This window comes from Aotus nancymaae, unplaced genomic scaffold, assembly GCF_030222135.1.
Source record: "Aotus nancymaae isolate 86718 unplaced genomic scaffold, 86718_ANA_hifiasm-v0.15.2.pri h1tg000028l, whole genome shotgun sequence".
Taxonomy (NCBI): domain Eukaryota; kingdom Metazoa; phylum Chordata; class Mammalia; order Primates; family Aotidae; genus Aotus; species Aotus nancymaae.
The window spans coordinates 20,927,684-20,955,102 of NW_026988441.1; the positions used below are offsets into that span (position 1 = coordinate 20,927,684).

At 48.8% G+C, this 27,419-nt stretch overlaps 1 protein-coding gene across 2 annotated transcripts in view; it reads left to right on the top strand.

The window, feature by feature from the left end:
- Window positions 1-25,048, top strand: part of TSHZ3 (teashirt zinc finger homeobox 3) — a 75,713-nt gene extending 50,665 nt beyond the window's left edge. Inside the window, exon 2 of one of the 2 annotated variants that reach the window (XM_064381523.1) lies at window positions 20,246-25,048. In XM_064381523.1, the coding sequence (XP_064237593.1) occupies window positions 20,246-23,451 (3,206 nt within the window). In that variant the 3' untranslated portion in view covers window positions 23,452-25,048. The remainder of the gene's footprint in view (window positions 1-20,245) is intronic. The other variant, XM_064381524.1, reaches the window with a different exon arrangement.
- Window positions 25,049-27,419: the final 2,371 nt, after the last annotated feature.

Below are 27,419 nucleotides of genomic sequence, written 5' to 3' on the forward strand. Positions count from 1 at the left end.
TACAGGCATGAGCCACCGCGCCTGCCTGGCCATGTGTTATGCTTTAAAGAATCAGGGCTTTCCCTCGGTTTCTTCACCCTTAAGCAGTACATTTTAAATGTGTATTCTGGAGACAGGCAGTGAGATCCATCAGTAAAAGTTCTGGTTTCCCCCTTCCAGTCCTCGTTCTGTGTCTCATCCCCTGTTCTCTCACTCTCTAAGCCTGAGCGTCTTCGTCCATGACCTGGAACACATGGACAGCTCTCGCTCCTTCTTGGGCTGCTTTATAGCCAGGCAGCGATCATGTGCAGAAGGTACCTCAGGAGTGCAGGGCCCCGCAAGGTGGGCTGGGACTGTTCCCAGACAGCACCTCTGCAGGTAGATGGGAGGCGCCTGTGCATCCATAATTCATTCTGAGCTTTTAATTCTTTACGGAAATGCTGCTTGGTGCCGAAGTGTCTCAAGGAAATAGAACAAAACAAACAAAAAGAACAAGAATGAAGTCGGCTCTTTTATGGGGTCGTCTTTTAATTTAAGCATTTGATTTTAATTCAAAGAAATTGATTGAGTATCCAGCTTGTCCCAGGCCCTCCCTCTGCTCTGTTGGGGGGAGGGTTGAACCTCCTTGCCCACCTAGCCCACTGGAAACAAGGGACTGCCCTAGCTGCAGGGATTCTGCAGGGCTGTGGGGATGCAGAGGTGAGAAGGATGGGCTTTGGATGGAGGGGACAGCAAAGCCCTTGGTTACGTGAGATGTCAGCTAGGTTCTGGGAGGTGACACGCTCCTGGTCGCATGAGCAAGCCCAGAGTGGCCTTCCCTGGGTGCAAGGGAAGCCAAGAGACACAGATCTCACAGGTTCATGAGCACCTCTTGAGGAGTGTCAGGGGACCTAGGAGGCCACAGGAGCTCCATACAGCTCTGTCCCTGCTGCTGAGGTGTGATCCGCCGACCTCTCTTAGGAAATACCTGCTGATCCAGTAGCAGGTCTCTCTGCAGAGGGTGGGTATTTCATGGCGGGGTTTTAGGAGCATAACCTGGACCTGTAAGTATGCATGAGGGCAGGGATGGCCAGGGAAGCAAGTGGCAGCTGAGGGGGTAGGGGCTGTACCTATCCTGGTGTGAGTGTCCTCTCCAAGCCTGTGTGTTTCTAGAGCACTTGCATTAGGAAGTCCAGGCCACGTGCAGTGCCTCACACCTGTATTCCCACTGCTTTAAGAGGCCAAGAAGTTGGAAGCCAGGAGTTCAAGACCAGCTTGAGCAATATAGCTAGACCCTGTCTCTACCAAAAAAAAAAAAAAAAAAAAATAACTAGGTGTGATGGTGTGCACCTGTAGTCCCAGCTACTTGGGAGGCTGAGCCAGGAGGATTGCTCGAGTCCAGGAGTTCAAGGCTGCAGGTGAACTATGATCGCACCACTGCACTCCAGCCTAGGCAACCAAGACCTTATCTCATAAAAAAATTAATAAATAAAATATCAGAAAATCTAGGTTGTAGAACTTTCTGCAGTTCTTAGGAAGGGGCAAAGAGACAGAAAGGGAATAAACTACCCTTACTCTTGGTGGTTATCTTATTCAGTCTTCACAGCAGAAGGGTAGGGCCCAGAGAGATCTCACCGCACATCTGTCTCCATTGCATCACCTGTCACACAGCCACCTGCCCCGAGGAGTCCACCACAGGGACTTGAGAGGGCTGGCGACGTGATCTGCAGGGCTGCGCTCTGGGCTGATGCGGGGAGCTGAGAACTGTGCCCAGTGGAGGGGGCAGCTGGCTTCAGACACCAGGCCTAAACCTGAAAGGAAGGGACAGACCTGAGACCTGCTGGTTCCCACAGCGGGGACAAGACCTTGCCTGTGGTTAGGGGGTGCCATGCTCCCAGGATGCTTTGGGTATCACCCAACCCCCTTCCAGGCTCCCACCTCCTGCTCCCACCAAGGTCAGAATTATGACTTCAGCATGCAATTTGCCCATGCCTCTGTTTTCTAGTTCGTTGTCACTGTAGGTGACACTTTCACCTAGAATGCTGCAGCAGAAGAGAGTGAAGGTGGGAGGTTGGAGAGCTGCCCGGGGCCCTTTGGCATTCTGGGGACCTGGCGCCTGAGGACCCTGTGCCTCTGTGACCGACCCCCAGAGCAGGAACCCACTCTCCACTGAATCCCAGGCATGCAGTCCCGAATGCCCACTCCCTGGGGCCGGGTGCTGTGTCTTCTGGACTGACGGTGCCCAGTACAGAGCCTGACACACAGGAGGTGCATGCTACAAATAAAAATTCCTTTATAACTTTTAAAATGTCACGGTACTAACTGGGCATGTTTGCCCATGCCTGTAATCCCGGCACTTTGGGAGGCCAAGGCAGGTAGATCACTTGAGGTCAGGAGTTCGAGACCATCCTGGCCAACATAGTAAAACCCTGTATCTGCTAAAAATACAAAATTACCTGGGCATGGGAGTGATTGCCTGTGGTCTCAGCTACTTGGGAGGCTGAGGTGGGAGGATCACTTGAACCTTGAACCCTGGAGGTAGAGGTTGCAGTGAGCTGAGATCATGCTGCTACACTCCAGCCTGGACAACAGAGTAAGACTTCATCTCTCTCTCTCTCTCTCTCTCTCTATATATATATATATATATATATACACACACACACATATGTCACAGCACTTCATAGAAGTGTGCTTGTGAACATGAACATTCCAGACGGTGCAGAAGAGTGCCCTTTTCCTCCCCTTCCTTCTGCCATGTCGCTCCCCACAAAGCAGCAGCCTCCTCCACCTGCAGGACAGCTGCTAACATCCAGGCCAGGATTCTTTCACTGGGTGCCCACATACAACCACACACACCCAAACTTGCTCAGAAAACAGAGATCCACATTTGTGTTTCTGAGACTTCATTTCTTTTCCTACCTTCTGACATGTCTTAGAGATCTTCTCATATGAGAAATTAGAGAATTATTCTTTTTAAACTTTGTATGCAGTTGGGTACACATGGCCATAAAGATGGGAACAGTGGACACTGGGGATTACTAGAAGGGGGCAGGGCAGGGGCAAGGGCTGAAAAACCACCTGTTGGGTATCAGGCTCACTACTGGGGTGACGGGATCAACCATACCCCAAACCTCAGCATCACACAATATGACCATGTAACAAAATTGCACCTGGCCTGGCGTAGTGGCTCACGCCTGTGATCCCATCACTTTGGGAGGCTGAGGCAGGTGGATCATGGGGTCAAGAGATTGAGACCATCCTGGCCAACACGGCAAAATCCCATCTCTACTAAAACACAAAAATTAGCTCGGCGTGGCAGTGCATGCGTGTAATCCCAGCTGCTCGGGAGGCTGAGGCAGGAGAATCGCTTGAACCCAGGAGGCGGATCTTGAACCCAAGATCATACCACTGCACTCCAACCTGGTGACAGAGTGAGACTCCATCTCAAAAACAAAACAAAAAAAAACCAAAAATACCTGCACCTGTATCCCCTGCACTTAAAATAAAAGTTGAAATTATTTTTAAAAAACCTTTTTATGCAGAATAACACACAAAAAGGCCAGCATATGAATAGAAGCATAGGTCAAATTTTCCTCAGGTGAACACACACATGCCTCCAGGGCCAGGCCCAGAAGCAGAACATTTCGTACTCCAGGAATTCCTCTGCCTTTCCTCAGCTACCACCTCCAAAGGGTAACTGCTCTCCTGACTTGTAACACCGCAGGTGAGCTTTGCCTGAGTTTGAAATTGGCATAAATGAATTCATAGAATATTTCACTGGCGTGATTCTCCTGTGCTGTTTTGGATAACAGTTGGTTTTGTCTGCAGCATGGTGCTCTAGCGTATGGACAGGACACCATGTATTTATTCATTCTACTGGTGGTGGACATTTGGGTCCTTTCCAGTTGCTTTGCTGTTGTGAATAGCGTAGCAGAGGATATCAGCGTACAGGTCTTTTGGTGAAATACGTTATGTACCTCTAATGGGTCTAGATCTAGCGATAGAATTGCTGGGTCACAGAGTATGTACAAGTATAGCTTTCGTAGATACTGACAAACAGATTTGCAAAATGATTGTAACAGTTGATAGTTGACACTTGAAAGTTCCAGTATTCCGTAGCTTCTTTGACATTGGTGTCTCTGTCTTATCATCCTTGTGAGTTGCTACATGGTATTTCATGATATGGGTATACCTTACTTTGTTTAGTCACTTCTTTAGTATTCTAAGAAATATTGATGAGAACACCCTTAATCATAGAGGGTTTTTTTGTTTTGTTTTGTTTTTGTCGAGGGGCTATGTATGATGTATGAATGTTTTTGTAGTATGGATTGCTAGCTGGGTCAGAGTGTAGTTATTTTCAGTTTTGATATATACTACTAAATTATCCTCCATGAAAAGGCAAGCAAGGCATAAACCAGTTAGTGAGAGTGCTGTTCTCATTACTTTACGGTTATTTCTTTTTTTCTTTCTCTCTGTCTCTTCCTTGTGATGGATGGTAAGGTATTGAGGGTTCCTGATCTAGTATAAGAAACACCCGACTCAGACTATGTAAGTGTCATATAAAAATGCAAGACAGGATACTTAAGAGGAAACATATATCATGATGCCAAAGAGTCAATAGATAGTATTTATATATTGGTTGGAGGAAAGCTGTTTTAATGTATAGAAATGAGTTTGAAATCTGTAGGCATGTATATGTCAGTCAAAATTATTTAAAAATTGAAACATTTGACCATCACCTTTGTTCCTTCAAACAGAGTAGAATGATTTTTTTCACTATCCATCTAAACAGTGTTCACATGCACACTTGTGAGGCCTGGGTGCATATTAACTGAGGGGTCAACACTGAGTGAGTGCTTGTTGAGTGCTGAGTGAGTGCTGAGTACTGGCTAAGTGCTGACTGAGTGCTGCTGGCTGATTGCTGGGTCAGGGCTGGGTAAGTCCTGGCTGAGTGCTAGGTGAGTGTTGGGTCAGTGCTGGCTGAGTACTAGCTGAGTGTTGGTTAAGTGCTGGCTGAGTCCTGGATAAATACTTGCTGAATGTTGGCTGCATACTGTGTCAATGCTGGCTGAATGCTGGATCAGTCCTGGCTCAATGCAGGCAGTGCTGCAGGCCTTAAGGTTACTTAGTCATGGTGGCTACCATGCAGGTGCCCAGTGCAGAGAGGGTAGGGCTAAACTTTTCTGAGGTCACTGGGAACATTTTCTTTCCAAGTTTTCTTTGTGGTCATAAGATGAGGAACTTCACCAGAACTGAGATACACTAGTGGCCTTGGCTCTTACTGGAGTATCTCTGTTCGGTGACATGGGAGTGAGACCCCATGAAGAGATGCATGGCAAGTCAGAGGGCACATGGAGCTTCTCAACCCAGCAATGAAGAGCTGTGGAAGAAGGTGGTGGAAACTTCCACCTGAAGTGACCTTTGGTCTATCTTGGTTCTTAGCCTAAGTAGCACCATCCAAACTAAAAGAATTGGACCAGAAGTTACTGAGGGCAGTTGGCATGCCAGGCCATGCAAAGGACATAGAGGTAAAGAATGCTCTCATAGTGTATATGGAAAGAGAATGTGTGCACAGGATCAGCCACCCTAAAACTACAGGAGATAAGAGATATATAATGATGCTGATAATTTCTTATGTTTCTGTAGACTTTAGAATTGAAAGAGGACTTTTCCATTCATTGTTTCATCATAGAAATTAAAGAGATCACTTTCAAAGAGACAGGTGAAAAAAGACTTCCTGGGGGGACATGGAATGAACAGGACCCTGGAGAACAGGGAGGAGGGTGTAAAAAGATCAAGCATGGTATGTAAGATGGAAGAAACAGCGTCAATCAAGGCAAGATCAAAGGAAAATTCTCAGGGAAGAGTAGCCTGTGTGTGTGTGGAGGGGGCAGTGGACAATAAAACCTAGAAGGTAAAGTGGGGCTTGGTTATGCTGGGCTTTGAATATCAAGCTAAGACATTTCTGCAGATGTATGATCCTCTAATGCCCCTGTGCTCTATGTAACCAAGGCCATCTTGAGCACATGAAAGTATAGCCTGTAATTCTGAGCTATTTACTTAGGTTACTTATTGTTAACCCTAAAGAATTGGGAGTATGTAGTTAGTGTCTAATACATGTTGGATGGATGGATAGGTTTTTGGGTTATTGATGGGTAGGGTAGGTGGGTAGATGGATGGATGGATGGATGGTTTTTTGGATGGATGGATACATTTTTGCATGGATGAATTTTTAGATGGATAGATGGATAGATAGATCGATTTTTGGTTGGATGGATGGGTGGACAGATGGACGAGTTTTTGAATGGATAGGTTTTGGGATGGCTAGAAGAATGAGGTGAATGGATGGGTGAGTGGGTGGATGTATGGATGGTTAGATGGATAGATGGATAGATGGATGGATGGATGGGTTTTTGGATGGATGGGTAAGTTTTTAGATGGATGGATGGATGGACGGATGGATAGGTTTTTGGATGGATAGATGTATAGGTTTTTTGATGGATGGGTGGAAGGATGGATGGATGGATAGATGGAGTGATAGATGGATAGGGGGTTGGCTGGGTGGATGGGCAGATGTGAATCAGTGGCTTCCTCTTCCATGTAAATCTTAACTCTCATCTCATGTAAGCCATGCGTTTACTTTCTCCTTGGATATAGCTCTTTCAGTATTAGGGAGAAAAGCCAGTCCCAGTGATAGTTTTGAGTTTTGAAGAGGCCCATTTTAAGGACTGTTCCCACATTTTCATAGTCTGCTGTCCAATTCTCAACTGTGTTTTCCCCAGGTTTTTAGATCACCAAGTGTATAGGCAGGCAAGAGTTCCTTGGTTCCATAAGCTGCCTCAATGAGCTGCCTCGTGAAAGACATCAGCTACCCCCTGAGAATTGCTCTGTCCCACCTCCACAAATCCTTATGCTCCAGAGCTGAAAATGCGTAAGGCACGGCTGCTCTCAGCCATTAACAAAATTGACCACTGCTCATGTATGCAATTTGAGAAGGTCAAGCACACCCCCTTGACCCTGATAATTCACCCAAACTCCATTCCACCAAGATGAGAGGATCCTTTCTTTGCATGAACTTGTTTTTCTTATTTATTGGATCCAATATAGGCTAGGATTTACCTTATGGATTTTGTAGAATAAAAGGTAAAAAGGACATTGGGAAGAGGTTCAGACCCTGGATTCTTTATTCTGAGTGGGCAGTGAACTTGGAAATGTATTGAACTGAGAAAGAGGAATGAGAGTACGGCACCCACAGGCAGCTTACTTCCTTCACCACTCTTGTAAAAATGTACCCTGGCTCCAGAACCCTTGTTTCACCTGATAGACCATCGCTGGCTACCAGGCCAAACTGACTGCTGTCAACCGACACATGGCCCCACCACTGGGATGGCTGAACAATGACTCTGCCCCGTAGCTCCCTGATGTGTTAAGGTGATTTCAGCAATGAAACACTCCTCCAGGGCACAGGGAGTGAGCCTATGGACTCCCACGGTTGGTTTGGTGCCCAGTTGGTTTAAATGTGCTTGAAGCCAAGGACAGTAGGTAACTCAGATGGTCCCCGACGTATTTATATATTCTTTGTTATCTGGAGATTTGTCTGAGGCAGTGGTTTTTGTCCTGTGAATTAGTCCTTGATACATTTATTTTTGTCGGCACTGGGGTTGGTGCCCAAACTACAGCAGAACAATCCCCCCAGAAGGCATTGGAAGAGAGTCATTGTAGAGATGGGGAGGCTGCCTTCTCTTTCTGATGATGGAGGGCCTCCTGAGGTTCTGGCCTCCTCCTTTTCTGAGCCATCCCTCTCAGGAAGAGCACAGGGAAGGGAGGGAGATTGTTCTGGGGAGGAGCTGCTGAGACGGTGGCACCATGGAGTTCTCACTGCAGCAAGAATTCAAAGAGAGAAGCTTCAGGTAGAGTCTTTCTTAACTCAGTTTTGGGAGCCCCAGGTTTCGCTTCTGGAACTCCTGGACTCTTGTTTCCCGTCGCCACTGAAGGAACAGGACTCATCCTGGGCTCTGAGTCTTCTGAACCGGCTAGGGCTTCCAGCAGCTGGGAGGTGTCCTGGGGAGCCTTGCCGCCGTGGGTCCCCTAGAGGAGCCGTCGCAGCCTGCCATTGGCTTGTGCCACCACTGGCCACTCTGGCTGTGCTAAAGCATGGTGTTTCCTTATTCACACTGACTTTATTCACCAATCAGCTAATGCCATGCTTTTCTTGGCATGAAAGCGTTGCAGCTTTATTAACACAAGGATACCCAACTGAACAAGCATTCATCTCTCACATTACATCAAATTAGCATGTACAAAATTAATATTCCTGACCTTGCTAGTGGGAAGAGCAATCAATCTAGGGGAGGTTGTCATCCCACCGTGGCCAGCCTTCTGCAGAAGTCCTGGCCATTGGGGCTGCAGCCACCTTTTCTTCCTCCAGTGCCAAACCATGCCCTTCTGTACCCTCTGGACCTTTGGGTATTCCCCTGGTTTCTGGGGAGCTGCAAAGCCCAGCAGCGATGTCTGGAAGGCCCCTGGTTTCTCTGGAACCATCCAAGAATGCCATTCTCTTATTTGTCCCCAGAGGCCATGACCTCCAGCATCCTAGGTGGCATCTCCAGGTGACTCCGGGTGCCCAGGTGGATGGATGGAGAAAGAAGACTTGTGTTCCCTACTGAATTGTCACCTCCTGGGTACAAGGCATAAGCAATCCTCTAGAACCATTCTGTTTTCTCCCTGCCTATTTAATAACTAGACAGAGGCCCAACATGCAATCCAATCATATTGGTACTCCCCAGAGCGTGTTTAGCTAAGCCCCTTCCACTCCGTCCCACACTTACTCCTGCCATCGCCTCTCTCTCTACACAAAAGGGAAGTCCTGCCTCCACGCTGTTGCTTTGAACCCCTCCCAGACGAGAACCAGGAGGGTGTACCTTCATCGTGATTTTTCATGTTCCCTGAGGGCCAGGGGGAATGTGTTTGGTTAGGGGCAATCCATACCTGAGCCTCCCTCCTATCTATCCCTCATGCTCACCAGCGCTCCGGGCCAGGTCTGGAGGCAGCTGCCTCTGAGCAGCCCATTTTGTGGGACCTCAGGACATCTGGGGATGGCTCTAGGTCCCAAATCAGGTTTCATCAGACAGAGCTGATAGGCAGGTGTTGTTCCCCTGAGAAAGGAATCCCCTTGCTTCATCATAGTAAGGTGTGCGACACGTTTGCACAGCAGAGAGCTCCCATATATAAGCATAACCCAGGGGGCACAGTGTGTAAGGCACTTACAAGAGTCCTTTGTCAAGCAGAAATTCTTGTGTCAAATGAATCAGTTCATCCACATTTTCCAGGTGTATTGAGAATAAGCTGAAATTTAGGTGAAATTTTCTGGGGACTTTGAGCTCTTTCCCTGACACAGAGGAAGGTGATTCAAGGCAGAAGCCCAGCGGATACAGACACTGGGTTCAGCCTGGAGGAGAATGTGGCCCGGCTGGCGGCTGAGGGCTGTAGGGACAGTGGCAGCCAGTCTGAGAGCCAGTGTCCGAGGTGGCCATCCCAGCTAGCACCGTGCTGCAGGGCATCTGGCTCCAACCCCCACCCTGGGAATGGGGCACTGGGGATCTCAAGTCAGTTCCATGCAGTGGTGTGGAGCGGGACTGAGTCCATGTTCCTGCCTGCTTCCTTCCTAGAATCCCTGCAGCAGGGGCCGGGGCCTGGGGAGGAGTGCTGTGCTTGATCAGTAGCGCTAATGCTGCAGGTGTGCGTCTGACATCGTCTCTTTCTTCCTCACCTCCTTTCCTTGCCCTTCGTTTCCCTCTCTTTTTCTTCCCATCTCTGTCCGACTTTCTTCCGTTTCTGCAGCCCCCATTTTAAGGCTGCCCAGAGGGAGGAGGGACAGAATCCAAGCCCCAGTGGGAGCTCTCACCCCAGGAGGGCTTGGTGCTGGTCCCCCTACCTCCTCCTTTCCTGAAAGGCAGGGAGGTCAGCGCAGAGGGTCTTTACAAGAGGAGGGATGAGCTTAGGTGCCATTCCCTGGCCTTGCTTCCCAGATGCCCAACAGCGGGTGGCCTCCTGTGCTCCCATGGAGCACAACCCCTGTGCAGTTAGTTGGTGCACCTCTATTTGTAGAGTTTCTTTAACTTGCAAAAGTCCTTTATGCCCACTCCTTATGAAATCCTTGGTTGCCTGCAAACACCTAGGAGGCAGATGTGCCTGGTTGCATCTTCCCATTCCTCCCTCCCATTTGTGGATGAAGAGACTGATGTTCCCAGACGTGAAGTCAGTCATCACAGCCACAGGGCTAATCCATGGCAGGGCAGGAGCTGAGACCCAGGGCCTCCCTGCCTAATATCACATTGTTTCCCAGAGAAAAATGTGATGCATAAACAGCAGGTCCTACCCGGCTTGGTGGCTCATGCTGGAATCTCAGTGCTTTGGGAGGCGGAGGCTGGAGGATCGCTTGAGGCCAGGAGTTCCAGAGCAGCCTAGGCAACACAGCAAGACCCCGTCTCTAAAAAAAAAAAGATTGTTTTTAATTAACATAGTGGTGCTTACCTGTAGTTCCAGCTACTAGGGAGGCTGAGGTGGGAGGATCACTTGAGCCCAGGAGTTCGAGGCCATGCAGTGAGCCATGATCACACCACTACACACCAGGCCGGGCGACAGAGCAGAGAATCAGCAGGTCCTCTTCAGAGTGCAGCTACTGTCCTCCTGGACAGCTCTCCATATTGGGTTGCTGTGGCTTTTGATTTGTCCCCTGCTGTCTCCTCCTGCCATTTCCTTGGGGTCTGTTCTGTTGTGGGCCCAGGTGTGAGGTAGGCAGGTAGGTGAGGAGTGAGAAGTGGTCAGGATGCCTTGTGAGCATCTTGGCATTTCTCCTTGTCCCAGCACATTCTGCAGCAGAGAAGGGGACTTAGTGCCTGCTGAGCACTTAGGCATTGAAGTTGATTCTGGCTATGAGGAAAAGGCAGGAGGGTCTGCAGAGATTGCCATGCATGAGTCCTGGAGAGCCTGCTTGGGAAAACACACCTGACAGCCACCTTCCCAAGCCATCATCCTTCTTTTTTTTTTTTTTTTTTTTTTTCTGAGACAGCCTCGCATTGTCATCCAGGCTGGAGTGCAGTGGTGTGATCACAGCTCACTGCAGCCTTAAACTCTTGGGCTTAAGTGATCCTCCAACCTCAGCCTCCTGAGTGGCTGAGACCACAGGTGTGTGCCACCATTCCCACCTATTTTTTTTTTTTTTTTTTTTTTTTTGGTAGAGACAGGGTCTTGCTATTGTTTCCTCAATATCCTGGGCACAAGCAATCCTCCTGCCTCGGCCTCCCAAAGTGCTGGGGTTACAAGCATGGGCCACCATGCCCGGTCCATAAGCTGTCTTCTGCACAGTTTTGCGTCTCCAATGTGATCCCACCTGTGTGAGGGCCTGAGAGTGGCTCTTGGAGACTTGCAGAGGCTCCGGGGCCTGTTTCTCCTGGGGCTTCCCTGGCCTTGCTGGCCTCTTTTTGTCTTCTTTGCCCAGGACAGCTCCAGGTCACCCCGGGGCAGAAACTGGCGCCTGTCTTCAGTCTGCTTCCTGCTGGCCGTGTCCACCAGAGTTGGCTGAGTAGTTAATTTCCTTTTTGGTCACCCCTTCAGCTAGTTAAATTATTATTAAAAAACAAAACAAAACAAACAAAAACCAAAACAGAACCAAAAAAACACTGGCCGGGTGTGGTGACTCATGCAAGCACTTTGAGAGGCAGAGAGGGGCAGATCACAAGGTCAGGGGATCGAGACCAGCCTGGCTAACACGATGAAACAAATACTCTACTAAAAATACAAAAAAAAAAATTAGCTGAGCATGGTGGCACATGCCTGTAGACCCAGCTATTCGGGAGTCTGAGGCAGGAGAATCGCTTGAACCTAGGAGGCGGAGGTTGCAGTGAGCCGAGATCGAGCCATTGCACTCCAGCCTGCGCAACAGAGTGAAACTCTATCTCAAAACAAAACAAAACAAAAACAGCACTCTTATCGTGGCATGGCATCTGGTGCCTGTAGCCCTAGCTACCCACGAGGCTGAGGCGGGAGGATGGCTTGCGTCCAGAAGTTCGAGGCTGCAGAGCTGTGATTGCACCACCACACTTCAACCCAGGTAACACAACATGACCCTGTCTCAAAAAAAAAAAAAAAATAGAAAATACAAATCACCCTGTGTCATTTGAAAATCTGAGTATTGAGGGAAGTAGGAGAAAAGACCCAGAGTCCTCAGCATTGGAACGGACCCGTGGCGGCTCCCCTTAGGTCCTATTTTACCTTGGCGGCCACCCTCAGGGCCAATTTTGCACCAGGCTCCAGGCTCTCTCCGTCAGAGTCCTTTCCACTAAAATAACCTTTCGTCCTTGTCTCTTCTCAAATCACCGTCATCCATGTTCTTTCTCTCCATTCCTACCTCCCATGCCCCTCAGTGGCCTCTCTCTCCCCAACCCCAGCCCTAGTGGATTCTTGGCTTCCTCTCCCATCTCTTTCTCCCTCTGTCCTCTCTGCTGGCCCCTCCTCTCTCTCTGCACCCTTCTCAAACCCCGGATGATTGATGGCCCCTTCCCTCTTCAGTCCTTTCTTCTCCTTTCCCTCCTTTCCCTGCCTCCTGCTCCCCCTCCTGCCTCTACCGTTTCCTCCAGCACAGTCACAGGCGTCCTTATGTTCAGATGACCAGAGGCACTCATTGCCGAGAGGGTGCTTTTCTGGGCTCTCCGTAATAAGAAGACATGGAGAAAAGGAATCTGTAAGAAGTTTTAGCCAGCAAAGCACCTTCCCAGGGAAAACAGAGGGTTATAACTTCAATACCTTCATTTCAGCCCAGAAAATGCTAATGTTCACAGGGCAGTTTACTTGGAAATCGCGTTGGGGAGCGGGACGCAGCTATGCTTCCTTTTCCTTTCTTTTCACCTACACCCTGTGCCCCACCCCCACCGCTGACTTGCCCACCCACGGCCCCCGTGGCTGGAGAGTGCAGGTCCCAGCCGACACTTCCTCTTCATCTTTTGGGAGAGATTCCTAACTGTGTGATGAAGGTAATTCCTCCTTGCCCAGAAATGAATTCGGTTATGCCCCAGCTTACTGTTTTATATTTATGTTGAAACATATTAATTTCTTTTTACCTAGCGGTTGAGTTTAGTTAATGACAACAATACATATTAATGAAAGAATTGCTGTCTCCAGACCGTTGATGGCCGTGGTGGGCCAGGTCCCTTCTCTCCCAGGACATGATACGTCTGTCATCCCCACATACGTGGTGTGGAAGCCACGCCAGTGGTGAACTGAGGGTGGGGATACTGGACCTTCCTGGAGGGGCAGGTATGGATCCCACTGGGGTAGTCAGAAGGCTCTGTCGGGCTGCCCACTCCTCATTCCAGGGACAGGGAGCTCCCTCCTTCACTTCCGGTGTGGTCCAGTGTCAGGGGACCAGGGTGTGGATCTTAGGAGTTCAGGCAAATGCCCTGTCTACCTCCAGCGACTCATCCTGAGGGGTTGCAGTAGAGGGCTTGGGGTCAGAACTGGTTTGTCGGTGCAAGTGTGTTGTGAGACTAGCCAGAACTCCTGTTTCCTTTTCTGCAAAATAGAGATGATTTTTCCACCTTCCTTGACCATTGAGCGAACCAGATGCAATGAATGTGAACACAGCTCCTAAATATGCTCGTACTATGCAGGATCCCTGTCTTGTCTTTGATTTTTGTTTCTTTGTGTGTTTGTATTGCTTTCCATCGAGTGGCCTTCTAAGGTCGTTGTGCTATAGAACTTTGCAGAAAGCTTTTGTAAGTTTGGGAGCTTTTATTTCTCATGGATGTGTGTCTCTACCCAGGAGTCCCATTCGGTTCTGTGCATGCCAAGTTCTTCGGTTCAGGCAGTTGTCTGGAAACGTGTCCTTGGCACTCAGCTCTTGAGAGATCGATGGCTGTCTTGCCGCTTGAAGCACACACACTTCATCGGTGGGGTAAGGAGAGTGACGTGTTCGTGGGGAAGCAGGTGCAGCCGTTCCGCAGGGGCTCACGTCTCAAAGGGAGACTCTTTCAAGAGAGGGGCTTGGGGAAGCATGGGATGCAATGTGGGTTCCCAGTCTGCCCCTCACTTGCTAGCCCCTGCTCACTCCTTTGCAGCTGTTGGCTTGGTTTGAATGAGAACCTCCTCCCCCTCACAGTCTAGCTGCCTCCTCCATGGGAGCTGGCAGGAGAGGTTCCCATCTTATTCGTTCAAAAGAAAAGAGGGATAGAGGGATGGATAATAATGCATTCTTTTTCTTCCACTTCCACTTTCACTTTTCCTTTTTTATTTTTATTTTTTCTGAGACAGTGTCTTGCTCTGCTGCCCAGGCTGGAGTGCAGTGACACGATCTCGGCTCACAGCAACCTCTGCCTCCCAGGTTAAAGCGATTCTCGCCTCTCAACCTCTCAATTACTTGGGACTACAGGCACCCGCCACCATGCTGGGCTGATATTTTTGTATTTTTAGTAGAGACACGATTTCACCACATTGCCCAGGATTGTCTCAATCTCCTGAGCTCAGACAATCCGCCTGCCTCAGCCTGCCAAAGTGCTGCTAGGATTACAGGTGTAAGCCACCGCGCCTGACCTACTTTATTTTTTTTTTCTTTTTAAGAGACAGAATCACTGTGTCACCCAGGCTTTAGTGCAGTGGTGTCATCATAACTCACTGCAGCCTCAACCTCCTGACTCAGGTGATCCTCCTGCCTCAAGCCCCTAAGTAGTTGGGACTACAGATACATGCCACCATGCCCAGTTAATTTTTAAAAGAATTATAGAGATGGGTCTTACTGTGTTGCCCAGGCTGGTCTTGAACCCCTGGGCTCAAGTGATTCTTCCACCTCAGCCTCCCAAAGTGCTGGGATTATAGACAAGAGCTACCACACCCAACCAATAATGCTTTCCTGAAGAGGATATTTGAGTGTGGGCACAGCGTGAGGGGCTCCAGTGCAAGGAGACTGCCAACTGGGGTGTCTCCTCCCATCTTCAATGGTGGTGGGTTCCAGTCTACCCCAGAGACCTTTCCTCATGAAGTGGCACTGCTGAACGTGTCAGTCACACGCAGACAGAACTGGTCTAGGATGGACTTTGGGTCTCACCCCAGCATATCTGCTTTGCATTGGGATTGGCTGGACTCAGGATCTGCTCAGGATATTTTGGCAACTATTTAGGAGGTATGAAGCAGCCATCTATGTTGTCCATCCATCCATCCATTCATTCATCCCACTGACATGCACTGAGTGGCCACTGTGGGCCGGACAGTAGGGTTGTGGCTGGTATCTAGGGTGTGAGGGTGTGGGGTCTGGTCCTGACCACACAAAGCTGAGAGTGTGTTGGAACATCTTGCCTTAGACAAGTGATCCCCATCGCTAAGGGGACAAAAGCTGGAGTCAAAGCCATGCGGTCCCCAAGAGCCTTTGCCATGAGGCCTGGGGAAGCGTGGGTTCCCACATTCTCCGTTTCACTGCACCTGCCCCAGGGTTTCCAGCAGAGGAGGCAGCGCTAGAAAGTGAGGAGTGAGAGATCTTGGTGCATCTCAGAAGCTGAGAGGGGCTGGAGGGGAGCCGGGCTGAACAGTGGAGGACTTCCTTCCTTTAGGAAGGAAGTCTAGGAATCTGGATGTTCTTCTGAGCCCAGTGGGAAGTTACTGAGGGTGTTAAATGGGGAGGTGACATGACCAGCCCGCTGTTCCATATTAATCTCAGTAGCTTCTGCTTGGAGATGAGATTAATATCTGGGGCTGGGGCTGGAGTCAAGGAGTTGGTTGCGGGTGGGGTGAGAGATGCTAGTGGCTAGACTGGGCCCTTGTGGGAGGCTGCAGAGAGAAGGGGGAATCCTGTTACAAAGGCTGTTACAACTCCTCGCTGCTGGACATGACCCCCTGTAACCTCTTTGAAATGAGACAGCCACCGTCCATTGCTCCCCTACTGCGTGTAAGACTAAGAATGGAAGGTTCTCACCCTTAGAGAATTCAGTCAAGAATGCGCAAAAAGTTAAGCAGCAACAAGGAATTTAAACAATCTCAAACACCATTGGAGACAGTAGCAGAGTTTCCTGAGGTCATACGTGATGCATTGTCAGGTGGAATCGGTGGACAGTGCCTGCCGCTGGTGGGGACCAGGTTCTCGGTAGCCCTGCCCCACACCACTGTTGACTTCTCACCACCTGCACAGTGACTGGAAACATCCAGTCTTTCCTCCCCTCCTTGCCTGATACAGGGCATTTGCTGTGCTTCCAGAAGCCCTTCCTTCTATCCAGACAGGGGCTTTGCCTGTCAAGCTCAGTCTAAAGAAAGCACTGAGGAAGGACTTGATTTGCTGAGTGTTGGGGAGGTTGGCATTTGCAGAGAGGGAACCAGATTAAGCGACTTTACATCTCAGCTCTTTGCCTTCTCAGAAAGGCAATAAAATGATAGGCACATCGCCGAGAAAGGACCTTACCAGTATTACTCTAGTACGCCATATCATTCAAAAAGGGAAATGGAGGCCTAGAGAAAGAAAACTCTGCCATGCTCAGTGTGTGCAAACCTGCCTGGCTCCTGTGGGCGCTTGATGCGCATTTGTGGAGTGCCTTTCATCCCGTAATTCCCTCATCTCACTGGGTCCATTTCCATTTTCTTGAACATTTTTAAAGTTCAGTAGTCAAGAGGATAAATGATATTCTCAGAGTAGTGAAATTATTGCAAAGCATGGTGGAAGGATGGGTATTTTCCTTTATTTTTATGGATTTATTTGTTTATTTTTGGAGATAGGGTCTTGTTTTGTCGCCAGGCTGGAGTGCAGTGATGGGTCTTGGCTCACTGCATCCTATGCCTCCCAGGTTGAAGCGATTCTCCTGCTTCAGTCTCTGGAGTAGCTGGGACCACAGGCATGTGCCACCATGTCCAGCTAATTTTTTTGTATTTTAGTAGAGATGGGGTTTCACCATGTTGCCCAAGCTGGTCTCAAACTTCTGAGCTCAGGGAATCCACCTGCCTTGGCCTCCAAAAGTGCTGGGATTGCAGGTGTGAGCCACCATACCTGACCTTTCCCTTTACTTTAATGTGGAGGGGAGAACCAGTGGGTAAAAGTCTTAGGCTCCACCTAAGGAAATACACCTTCGGATCGGAAAAGAAAATGGTCATTTGAACAGGGAGTGAGGCTCCCATCATAGCCATGAGGGCATGCGCTTGTAAGGACCCTCAGAAACCATGACAAGGCCAGGGGTGGGGTGTGCAGTGAGGGCAGGTGTCTCCAGGACCCAGTTCTCCTTGGCACTAGAGCCTTTTAATTCTCTGAGTTGGATCTTGTTCCCACCCGGGAGGTTGAGAGGTTGGCCTTTTCTTTCCATATTAATTTCCTCTTTGGTCATCAGACTGATCACATGCTGACACTGCTGTGTAATTTACAAAGCATATTGGCGTATGTTGTGGGCCAGCCCGGGATGGGAGCTGGTCACTTCATTGATGGTGCATGTGTTGGGGAGGGGTGCTCCAGTAAGCTTGGGCTGGGTTGGTGCTTGTGCAGCAGGGGTGGGGAAAGCTCTAGCCGCTAGGAGATGCATTGCTTCTGGGTGGCAGGTGGGCTGGCAGAGCCCCTGGGTTCCCCACTCACCTGGCAGCCTCCACCTACAGAGAACTCTGTCGTGTTCACTATTGGCTCTGCTTCTTCTGGCTGCTGGTGGTCTCTCTTAGTGGCTGCTGTGGGGCCATTTCTCTCCCAGACTTAATTTCATGGGAGCTACTGTAATAGGAGCAAAATCCCCGGGGTGTGGGGTTTGTACTGCAGACTGGCTCCAAGGGGCATCTGCAGGAAAGAAGGGACTTTGATATCTTTACCTATCTACATCATGGGCATCTACAGCCTGGGCATTTCCTTGGGTCTCAGTGAGAGGGACACCAGCTCTGGGATTTCCTCCTCTTTTCCCGTTTACAATAAAACCCTACTATGGAAACATCATACGTGCATGCACCCGGTGCACTTCTGCAGACAGTGGGCTGTGTCTAGCTAAACCCAGCCTACCCTGCTCCAGCTGTTCCCCGAGAGGATTATAAGAGAGGTTGCAGACCCACCTGGATGCTCTGACCTCACTCATACTGTGTACCCCAGCTAGGGTAACAAGCCATTGTTCTGTTTGCACAAGACTGAGTGGATTCCCGGGATGCAGGATGTCCAGTGCTGAAACCAGGACAGGTCCAGGCAAATTGGGATGCTTGCTTACTCTGCCTTGGCTGTTCTTCCTCCAGGCCTGCCACCTCATTGGAGTTTTGGGTCCAGATTTCTAGAATATGCTGCACGCTGAGGAAGCCTGTTGCAGGATGGGGGGCGGGGGGTGGAGAGTGAGATGACCTTTTCTTTTTCTTTTCCTGTTCTTTCTCCAACGCACGCATTCCCAGTCTTCACTGTGGCCAGCACGGGAGCCTCCAATGGCCGGCACTGTATTTCCGTATGCATTTGGTCCTGGCCCTAGGAACAGAGCTTTTGCCATCTTTATTTGTCATCTCGAAGTGCATGATCTCAAACTTGAGGTTTCCCATAGCACCTCACACTCAGCTGACCGACTGCAGCAGGGCATTCCCTTCTGGTGTAAAGAACATCCATGGCTCCTGCACAAGACTCTTGCTTTGTAGTTGGCAAATGAGCAGAAGTATCCCCCTCCCTGCAGCTGATGTGTGTACCTGGGACAGTTCCCATCCAAGTTCACATGACATCAGTGTTGGGATTCCATGTGTCTTGACTTAGGAATCTTGGCACTGAAAGCAGGGGCTTAGGAGCAACAGAATCACACTTGTCCTGGAAGGAACGAGGGGGGCCTATCCGTTTGGCTTCCAGGGACTCTTCACTGGTGTTGGTTTGTTTTCTGATGTGAAATGGAATAGGGACAGATCTTTAAAGTCAGTGGAGTCAATTCCACAAACAAAGCTTTTCATCTTTTCTGAAGAGCTTTTCGTAGAAATCAGCCTTGCAATTGGCACTGCAGCCTCCCCGCCACCTAACATGTTTCCCCACTGGCCTTTCGAAGCAAACAAGTATTTAGGAGCTGACAGGACAGAGTCACTTTTCCCCCCTTTTCCTTTACCTTGAAATTGTTCCTGGCCACAGGGCTGGCCACGCCTCACAGGCCAAAAATCTACTCCGATGCAATATGCAGTGACAGATGAGTTTAGTAAGGAGTAATGCAAGTCACTGAATGCAAGAGAATGAAAAAAAAAAATCACCCTGTTGCATGAACACAAGTATTCTCCAGGCTCTGCATCTCTGGATATGCGTCTTCCAGAACCTGCAGGCGCGTGGCCTGCCCTCCACCTGCGTGGGAATGCATGTTGGATTTACATCCCATTACATCGCTTCCAGAAAGACAGCATCTCTGTTGGATACCCATGAAGCTTATACTGAGTAAATATTGACAAAGTAGTCTAAAGAGCAAACACTTTGACATTTGTAAGGTCCACTGGAAGGTCTTGTATATATTTATACAGCAGGAATGAGCGCCGCATACCAATTTTCCTGAACTTGTTCTGACATAATTCTGCATGGAGAGTGTGTGTGCGCGGGTGGCTGCGAACGGTAGAGTGTTCACATGGGGGACGGGGCTGGGGGCTGCGTGGTAGCCGGTCTAGGTGTCGCCTCTCAACCGGAACGAACCCACACCTATCCCTGCCAGTAAACTTACCTCTAAGCTTTTCTGAGACCTACTTTTCCAGAAGGAAGAAAGAAAAAAAAAAAGCCACAAAACCTTGTTTTTCATTGATTACAATGAATGCACTTTCTTTTTACTTGGTAAAAATTTTATTGATGCTTTTATACTTTATATTTATTAAAGATTGAGCCTCAAAAATGTAATGAGTAAAAAATGCTTGCTTAATTTAAATTGTGAATCTGTCTGTTAAGAAATGCATTAGGGGTAGGAGAAGCATAAGACATATTAATTGACAGACAGGAACTGCTGTCTCTGAGGTTGATACAAGTAATTTATTACTTTAGAAATGAATGCCACCTCCAGAATGTGCTTCATTAATTTCAAATTTAGTTTTAATTTCAAGCTGTTGCCCCTTGAGAAGAATAAGGTGGCAAATTATGTTTGAAGAGCAGATTTTTTTTTTTTTTTTGCTCCAAAGAAACACCACATTTTAACTATCTAATTTTACAAATAAATGTACCCATCTGGGTTGCTGTGTTTTCCTGAGAGTCCAGAACATATTCCAGGTAAGATCAACACGTACTAATGCTTTTTTTTTTCTTTCTCTCCTTCTCCCTCTCTCTCTTCATTCCATCCCACCTGTCTCTCGTTCACACCTGTTATCACGGCAGCCTATGTTTCCGAAGAGTTAAAGGCTGCTGCCCTGGTGGATGAAGGTTTAGACCCCGAGGAGCACACGGCAGATGGAGAGCCCTCGGCCAAGTACATGTGCCCGGAGAAGGAGCTCACCAGGGCCTGCCCCAGCTACCAGAACTCCCCGGCCGCCGAGTTTTCTAGCCACGAAATGGACAGCGAGTCACACATCAGTGAGACCAGTGACCGGATGGCTGACTTTGAAAGTGGCTCCATCAAGAACGAAGAGGAGACCAAGGAGGTCACGGTCCCCTTGGAAGACACGACCGTGTCAGATAGCCTGGAGCAGATGAAGGCCGTGTACAACAACTTCCTCTCCAACTCCTACTGGTCCAGCCTCAACCTCAACCTGCACCAGCCCTCCTCGGAGAAGAACAATGGCAGCAGCAGCAGCAGCAGTAGCAGCAGCAGCAGCTGTGGCAGCGGGAGCTTCGACTGGCACCAGAGCGCCATGGCTAAGACCCTGCAGCAGGTGTCGCAGAGCCGCATGCTCCCGGAGCCCAGCCTCTTCAGCACCGTGCAGCTGTACCGGCAGAGCAGCAAGCTCTACGGCTCCATCTTCACCGGGGCCAGCAAGTTCCGCTGTAAGGACTGCAGCGCCGCCTATGACACCCTGGTGGAGTTGACGGTGCATATGAACGAGACGGGGCATTACCGCGACGACAACCATGAGACCGATAACAACAACCCCAAGCGCTGGTCCAAGCCTCGCAAACGCTCCTTGCTGGAAATGGAAGGGAAGGAGGACGCCCAGAAAGTGCTGAAGTGCATGTACTGTGGTCACTCCTTTGAGTCCCTGCAGGATTTGAGTGTCCATATGATCAAAACAAAACACTACCAAAAAGTGCCTCTGAAGGAACCCGTCACTCCTGTCGCCGCCAAAATCATCCCTGCCGCTCGGAAGAAAGCTTCTCTGGAGCTGGAGCTCCCCAGCTCCCCGGATTCCACAGGTGGAACCCCCAAAGCCACCATCTCGGACACCAACGATGCCCTTCAGAAGAACTCCAACCCCTACATCACGCCAAATAACCGATACGGCCACCAGAACGGGGCCAGCTACGCGTGGCACTTTGAGGCCCGGAAGTCGCAGATCCTGAAGTGTATGGAGTGTGGGAGCTCGCATGACACCCTGCAGGAGCTCACAGCCCACATGATGGTCACTGGCCACTTCATCAAGGTCACCAACTCGGCCATGAAGAAGGGGAAACCCATTGTGGAGACGCCCATCACGCCTACCATCACAACCCTGCTGGATGAGAAGGTCCAGTCCGTGCCCCTGGCGGCCACCACCTTCACGTCCCCCTCCAGCACACCCGCCAGCATCTCCCCAAAACTGAATGTGGAGGTCAAGAAGGAAGTTGACAAGGAGAAAGCGATCACTGACGAGAAACCCAGGCAAAAGGACAAGCCTGGTGAAGAGGAGGAGAAGTGTGACATCTCTTCCAAATACCATTACTTGACTGAAAATGACCTAGAAGAGAGTCCCAAGGGGGGGCTCGATATCCTCAAATCCCTGGAAAACACAGTGACATCCGCAATCAACAAGGCCCAGAACGGCACTCCTAGCTGGGGGGGCTACCCCAGCATCCATGCCGCCTACCAACTTCCCAACATGATGAAACTGTCCCTGGGTTCGTCGGGGAAGAGCACGCCCCTGAAACCCATGTTTGGCAACAGTGAGATTGTCTCCCCGACGAAAAACCAGACCCTGGTCTCTCCGCCCAGCAGCCAGACCTCCCCCATGCCCAAGACAAACTTCCATGCCATGGAGGAGCTGGTGAAAAAGGTCACTGAGAAAGTTGCCAAAGTGGAGGAGAAGATGAAGGAGCCGGATGGGAAGCTGTCTCCGCCCAAGCGGGCCACCCCCTCCCCGTGCAGCAGTGAGGTTGGGGAGCCCATCAAGATGGAGGCGTCCAGTGACGGGGGCTTCCGAAGCCAGGAGAGCAGCCCCAGCCCCCAACGGGATGGGTGCAAGGACGGGAGCCCCCTGGCCGAGCCGGTAGAAAACGGCAAGGAGTTGGTGAAGCCCCTGGCCAGCAGCTTGAGCGGCAGCACGGCCATCATCACCGACCACCCACCCGAACAGCCTTTTGTTAACCCTTTGAGCGCCCTGCAGTCAGTCATGAACATTCACCTGGGCAAGGCCGCCAAGCCCTCCCTGCCTGCCCTGGACCCCATGAGCATGCTTTTCAAGATGAGCAACAGCCTGGCGGAGAAGGCCGCCGTGGCCACCCCGCCGCCCCTGCAGTCCAAGAAGGCAGACCACCTCGACCGCTATTTCTACCACGTCAACAATGACCAGCCCATAGACTTGACAAAAGGGAAGAGTGACAAAGGCTGCTCATTGGGTTCAGTGCTTCTGTCACCCACGTCCACAGCCCCGGCAACCTCCTCATCCACGGTGACAACGGCAAAGACATCTGCCGTCGTATCATTCATGTCAAACTCGCCGCTACGCGAGAATGCCTTGTCAGATATATCCGATATGCTGAAGAACTTGACAGAGAGCCACACGTCAAAATCCTCCACTCCTTCCAGCATCTCCGAGAAGTCTGACATTGACGGGGCCACTCTGGAGGAGGCTGAGGAGTCGACGCCTGCCCAGAAGAGGAAGGGCCGCCAGTCAAACTGGAACCCCCAGCACCTCCTGATCCTCCAGGCCCAGTTTGCCGCCAGCCTCCGGCAGACCTCGGAAGGGAAGTACATCATGTCAGACCTGAGCCCCCAGGAGCGGATGCATATCTCCAGGTTCACTGGACTGTCCATGACCACCATCAGCCACTGGCTGGCCAACGTGAAATACCAGCTTCGAAGGACAGGTGGAACAAAGTTCCTCAAAAACCTGGACACTGGCCACCCCGTCTTCTTTTGTAACGACTGTGCGTCCCAAATCAGGACTCCTTCGACGTACATCAGTCACCTAGAGTCACACCTAGGCTTCCGGCTACGGGACTTATCCAAACTGTCCACCGAACAGATTAACAATCAGATAGCACAAACCAAGTCACCATCAGAAAAAATGGTGACGTCCTCCCCTGAGGAGGACCTGGGGACCTCCTATCAGTGCAAACTTTGCAATCGGACCTTTGCCAGCAAGCACGCTGTTAAACTCCACCTTAGCAAAACACATGGGAAATCTCCGGAAGACCACCTTCTGTATGTCTCTGAGTTAGAGAAGCAGTAGCATTTGCTTTTGATAGAAAGGACTGCAGTTTGCTTTGAGGGGAACTGTGGAAGGCACCTTCAGGCCCCCTCTGACTTGTTGATCTTGGCACATGTTCTTATTTTAACTGCAGAGAATCACTCTGGGCTGGACTGTTTTGTATAACTGTACAGTGTTTAATAGAGGTGCATAATCAGCTGTTGTTACTGGTAAAATATGAAGGTTAAAATGCAGTGGTAAGTGTTTGGAACTTTGTGTAAATGGGATTTAGTTGTGAGCATCCTCCGATGCTTCAAGCTGCATGCATTAACAGACAGTTTAATTAAGCATTTATAACGAAATCAGGCACACTTTTTCCACGAGACTCGAGTGTGCTGGCATTCCTCACCCTTTCATCTTTAGCCCTCTGAGTACTTTGAAGCACTTTTGCATTAATTTGGTTAAAAAATAAAATGAAATAATAATAATGTATGAAGCTCTGTTTTTTAAACTCCTTACCAGCTTAGTTATAATGAATAATATGAACCTCCATTTATGCAGGTCTGCAGGGGTATAACACGCCTTGAAATTTAAAAGAATATTATTTTCACATTGAAACATAGATGTATATATTGTATAGATTTCAGACTCTCTTATGAACAAAATGTGATTGTGGTTAAATGACCCTTTTTTCTTGCATTTATAGCAACAGTGTTTTATGCACCTGCTATGCTCTGGGCATAAGCTGTGCCTATGTATAGTGTATATTTCTTTTTTTTTTTAAGGTCTATGGGTTTTGTTTTTTACATGCAAACATTGTAAATTATACAGAAGATACCACAGATAGCATTTATAAAGTATACAGAAACATTATCTGAAAGCAAAGTATGATAGTTTGTTTTGCTATACAGTACATCTATATTGATAGAGGTTCATGTTTAAATTATACATATTTATTAGCATCATATTATCATTTGTTTTGAGCAGGCTGAATAAACGAGACCGGGAAAAACATCCCTGGCAGGCATAACTATTTTGCACATGATTTTTAAAGGTATTTATTAGAAATCAAAGAACGCTCAAAATAAACTCAGTGCTCAAAGGGTTAAGTCTATTTGAAAAGGTTAAAAAAAAAAGAACAAAAAAAAAAAAGAGAACTTGTACTGTATTTCCTAAACATTGATAAAGCCTTTAAAATGTTTGTACTGTAATACTTTGCTTAAAAGTCATGAGGCATTCTGTGATCCAACCTCTTTCACTTATTTATAAGCCCTCTTGGTTGCTATTCCATATTGTAGGATGCCTTTCTATTTCAATTGGTAACTTTCTGTTTTGTTCTTCCTAATTATTCTCCCAAGATCCCACACTGCAGCTTTATCTTTAGGCTTATGAAAGGTAACCCGTGGTTACCGGCTCTCCAAGTGATTCTGTTCTTCTCCATTTTTGGCAGTTAATTTGCAGAAGTAACTGACAGCTGACACCATATGAGAACCTTTGTATAAAATATTGGCATGTAAACAGCACAGACACCGTAACACACTCTGTGCCCTGTTTGGTTGTTGACAATGAAGCACCATTATGTGACTCTTCATATAACCCTTTTTTCTACGGCAGCATTAAAATTGTCTTTTTGCTATAATTTTGTGTTGCGTTCACAATTATGTCTGAAATGTGCTACGACTAACGAGCACATTAAAATTAAATTGTATGCGATCTGTTTATGACGGAGCTGGTTGCTGCGGCTGCCAGGTGCTGGCAGTCGGAAGCTGTGCGTAAATCAGGGGGAGTTTTAGTGAACTTTGGCGTTTGGAGAGCAGGGAGCACTTACTCAGAGGCGGCTTGAATAGAATCTGCACTGAGAATAAGCATTCACAAGAAAGGAAGACATGCCTTTAGAGTTAGATGCTCAGTGCAGAAGGGACATGGCCAGACCCCTAGGATCAGAGCTTCCAGTCACACCTGGTAACCTGCACGGGGGGGTTGCTGGGGTTTGATCTCCCTTCTGGATGCACGGGGGTCACAGGGGTCAGGGCCAAGTGGGGCAGATGGACTTTGGGGTCCCAGATTCTCCCTCCGATGTTAAAACAGTCACAGAAACATAACCAAGTGGGGCAGACGGACTTTGGGGTCCCAGTTCCTCCTGTGTTAAAACAGCCACAGATAAGCAGGCAGGGGGTTTGTGGGAGGAGACTGAACCCATCCAGGGGAGGAGGGGGAGAACATTTATATGATAATCACAAGCTTTTATTAGCCCTGGCAAATCATGCCAACAAAACGCTGGGAACATCATGTAAAATTGTAAAATACCTTTATTACTATATTCAAACTACTCTTGCAGTTATGTGGAATCATAGCTCCTAACCTAGAATTATACAAATGAGAGATGTATTACATCCATGTAATACATAAAACACCTCAACTTTAAAAAAAAAAAAAACCTCTTTTATTAAAAATTTAAATTAAGCCCTTTCAGAGATGTTCGGCAACACGCCTACGGTTTTTCCGCTCATCCCCGCCCCTTTTTCTCAAGAGGAGTCCAAATTTTTCTGTCTACTCTATTTTCTCTCGGCATTCCATCTTTCTCCAGGTTTTTAGGGGGGAACTCACTACAATTTAAAATGAGTTTTTTTGGCAAATAGAGAGTGCTGTGCTAGCTCAGCTCTTGCCTTAGGGTGTGGCACACAGGTGGGTTTTGCGGACAGGCAGGGAAGAAGGCAGGTTCCCCTCCTGGTCCAGGGCCTGCATCAGGCCCTGTCTTCTCCGTGGCCGGCCCTGGTTCTTTAATGACCCATTCTTTGTCCCACTGACCTTTACCTGGGAGGAGCTGACGGACACATAGGTCTCCCTCCGGGACCGGCTCCCCGAAGAACGTGGCTCAGGGGATAGACACATCCTCCCTCCCCTGCCTTCCGCATCTTCACATCCTGGAGCCCAGATTTCCACTCTTGAATTTTTCACAGGTTAAATATAGCATTGGTTTATTAGAATCCAAAGTCCTGCATCTAACAGATTAAACTGACAACACTTCCATCACCACCAGGGCCCATGTGGCTTGAAGGGAGATGGGATTTGTACGAGTGACAGCGGAACCCCGCTCTTGACAGTTTGGGAGAAGGACTCAACACACTCTGCCCATCTCCTCCTCACCCCACTTTCAGGATCATCTTTCCAATTTGGGGGTCAGAGTGAGGATTGATAAGCCAAGGTAGGTCACAGGTTCTCTCACTCGTTTGGCACCTTGGATGTTTAGCCAGGAAAGTACTGCTCATATTCATGGGGCCGGGGGTGGGGGCGTCCATGAATTAATTTTATCTCTAAAGAAACATAAGAATTGGGCAGTAGGGCTCTAGGCATGAGTGCAGACCTCAGTTGGCACAATAACAATCTCATAAACCAGGCGGCATGGCAGGTATGGCTTGTTGGGGTCTCGCCCTACTTGGAAATTCAGGGCCATTTTGTCCTGAGGTTACCGAACCTTTGCCTGGCTGAAGATTGGACCACTGTCTGGAAGAATCTTCCACGCCTAGTCCAGAATGGCGCTGGTTTCCCTGAGATGAGACAGGAAGATGTAAAGTCCCACTCTACGTCTGCTGTAGTTGTGCGCATGTTCTGTGGTTGCTGTTGCAAGAAAGTGAATGGAGGAAGGCATTGGTCGCTCAAGTCAGGCCTTTAAATGGGTCCAGGGAGGAGGGGGATGTTGGCAAGGGAGGGAGGTTTTAATCACAGGTGCGCAGGTGACCCTGACCTCACCCCGCCCAAGTCCCGGCTTGTTGCAGTCTTACTGTATATCTTCCAACCATCACATTTACGCAGTATCTTAAAATAACATTTGTGATAAATGTGCAATTTAACTAATTTATGGTGCTATGATGTGCTCAGGGCTACATGCAAGATGAAAATCTTAAATGGAGCTTGAACAGCTCACTTCACAACAAGAAATCAATATGCCACATCTTAGCGATTCGCTGCTGTCAACATTTAGCAAAAATATCAGTGATGTATCTTTAAGT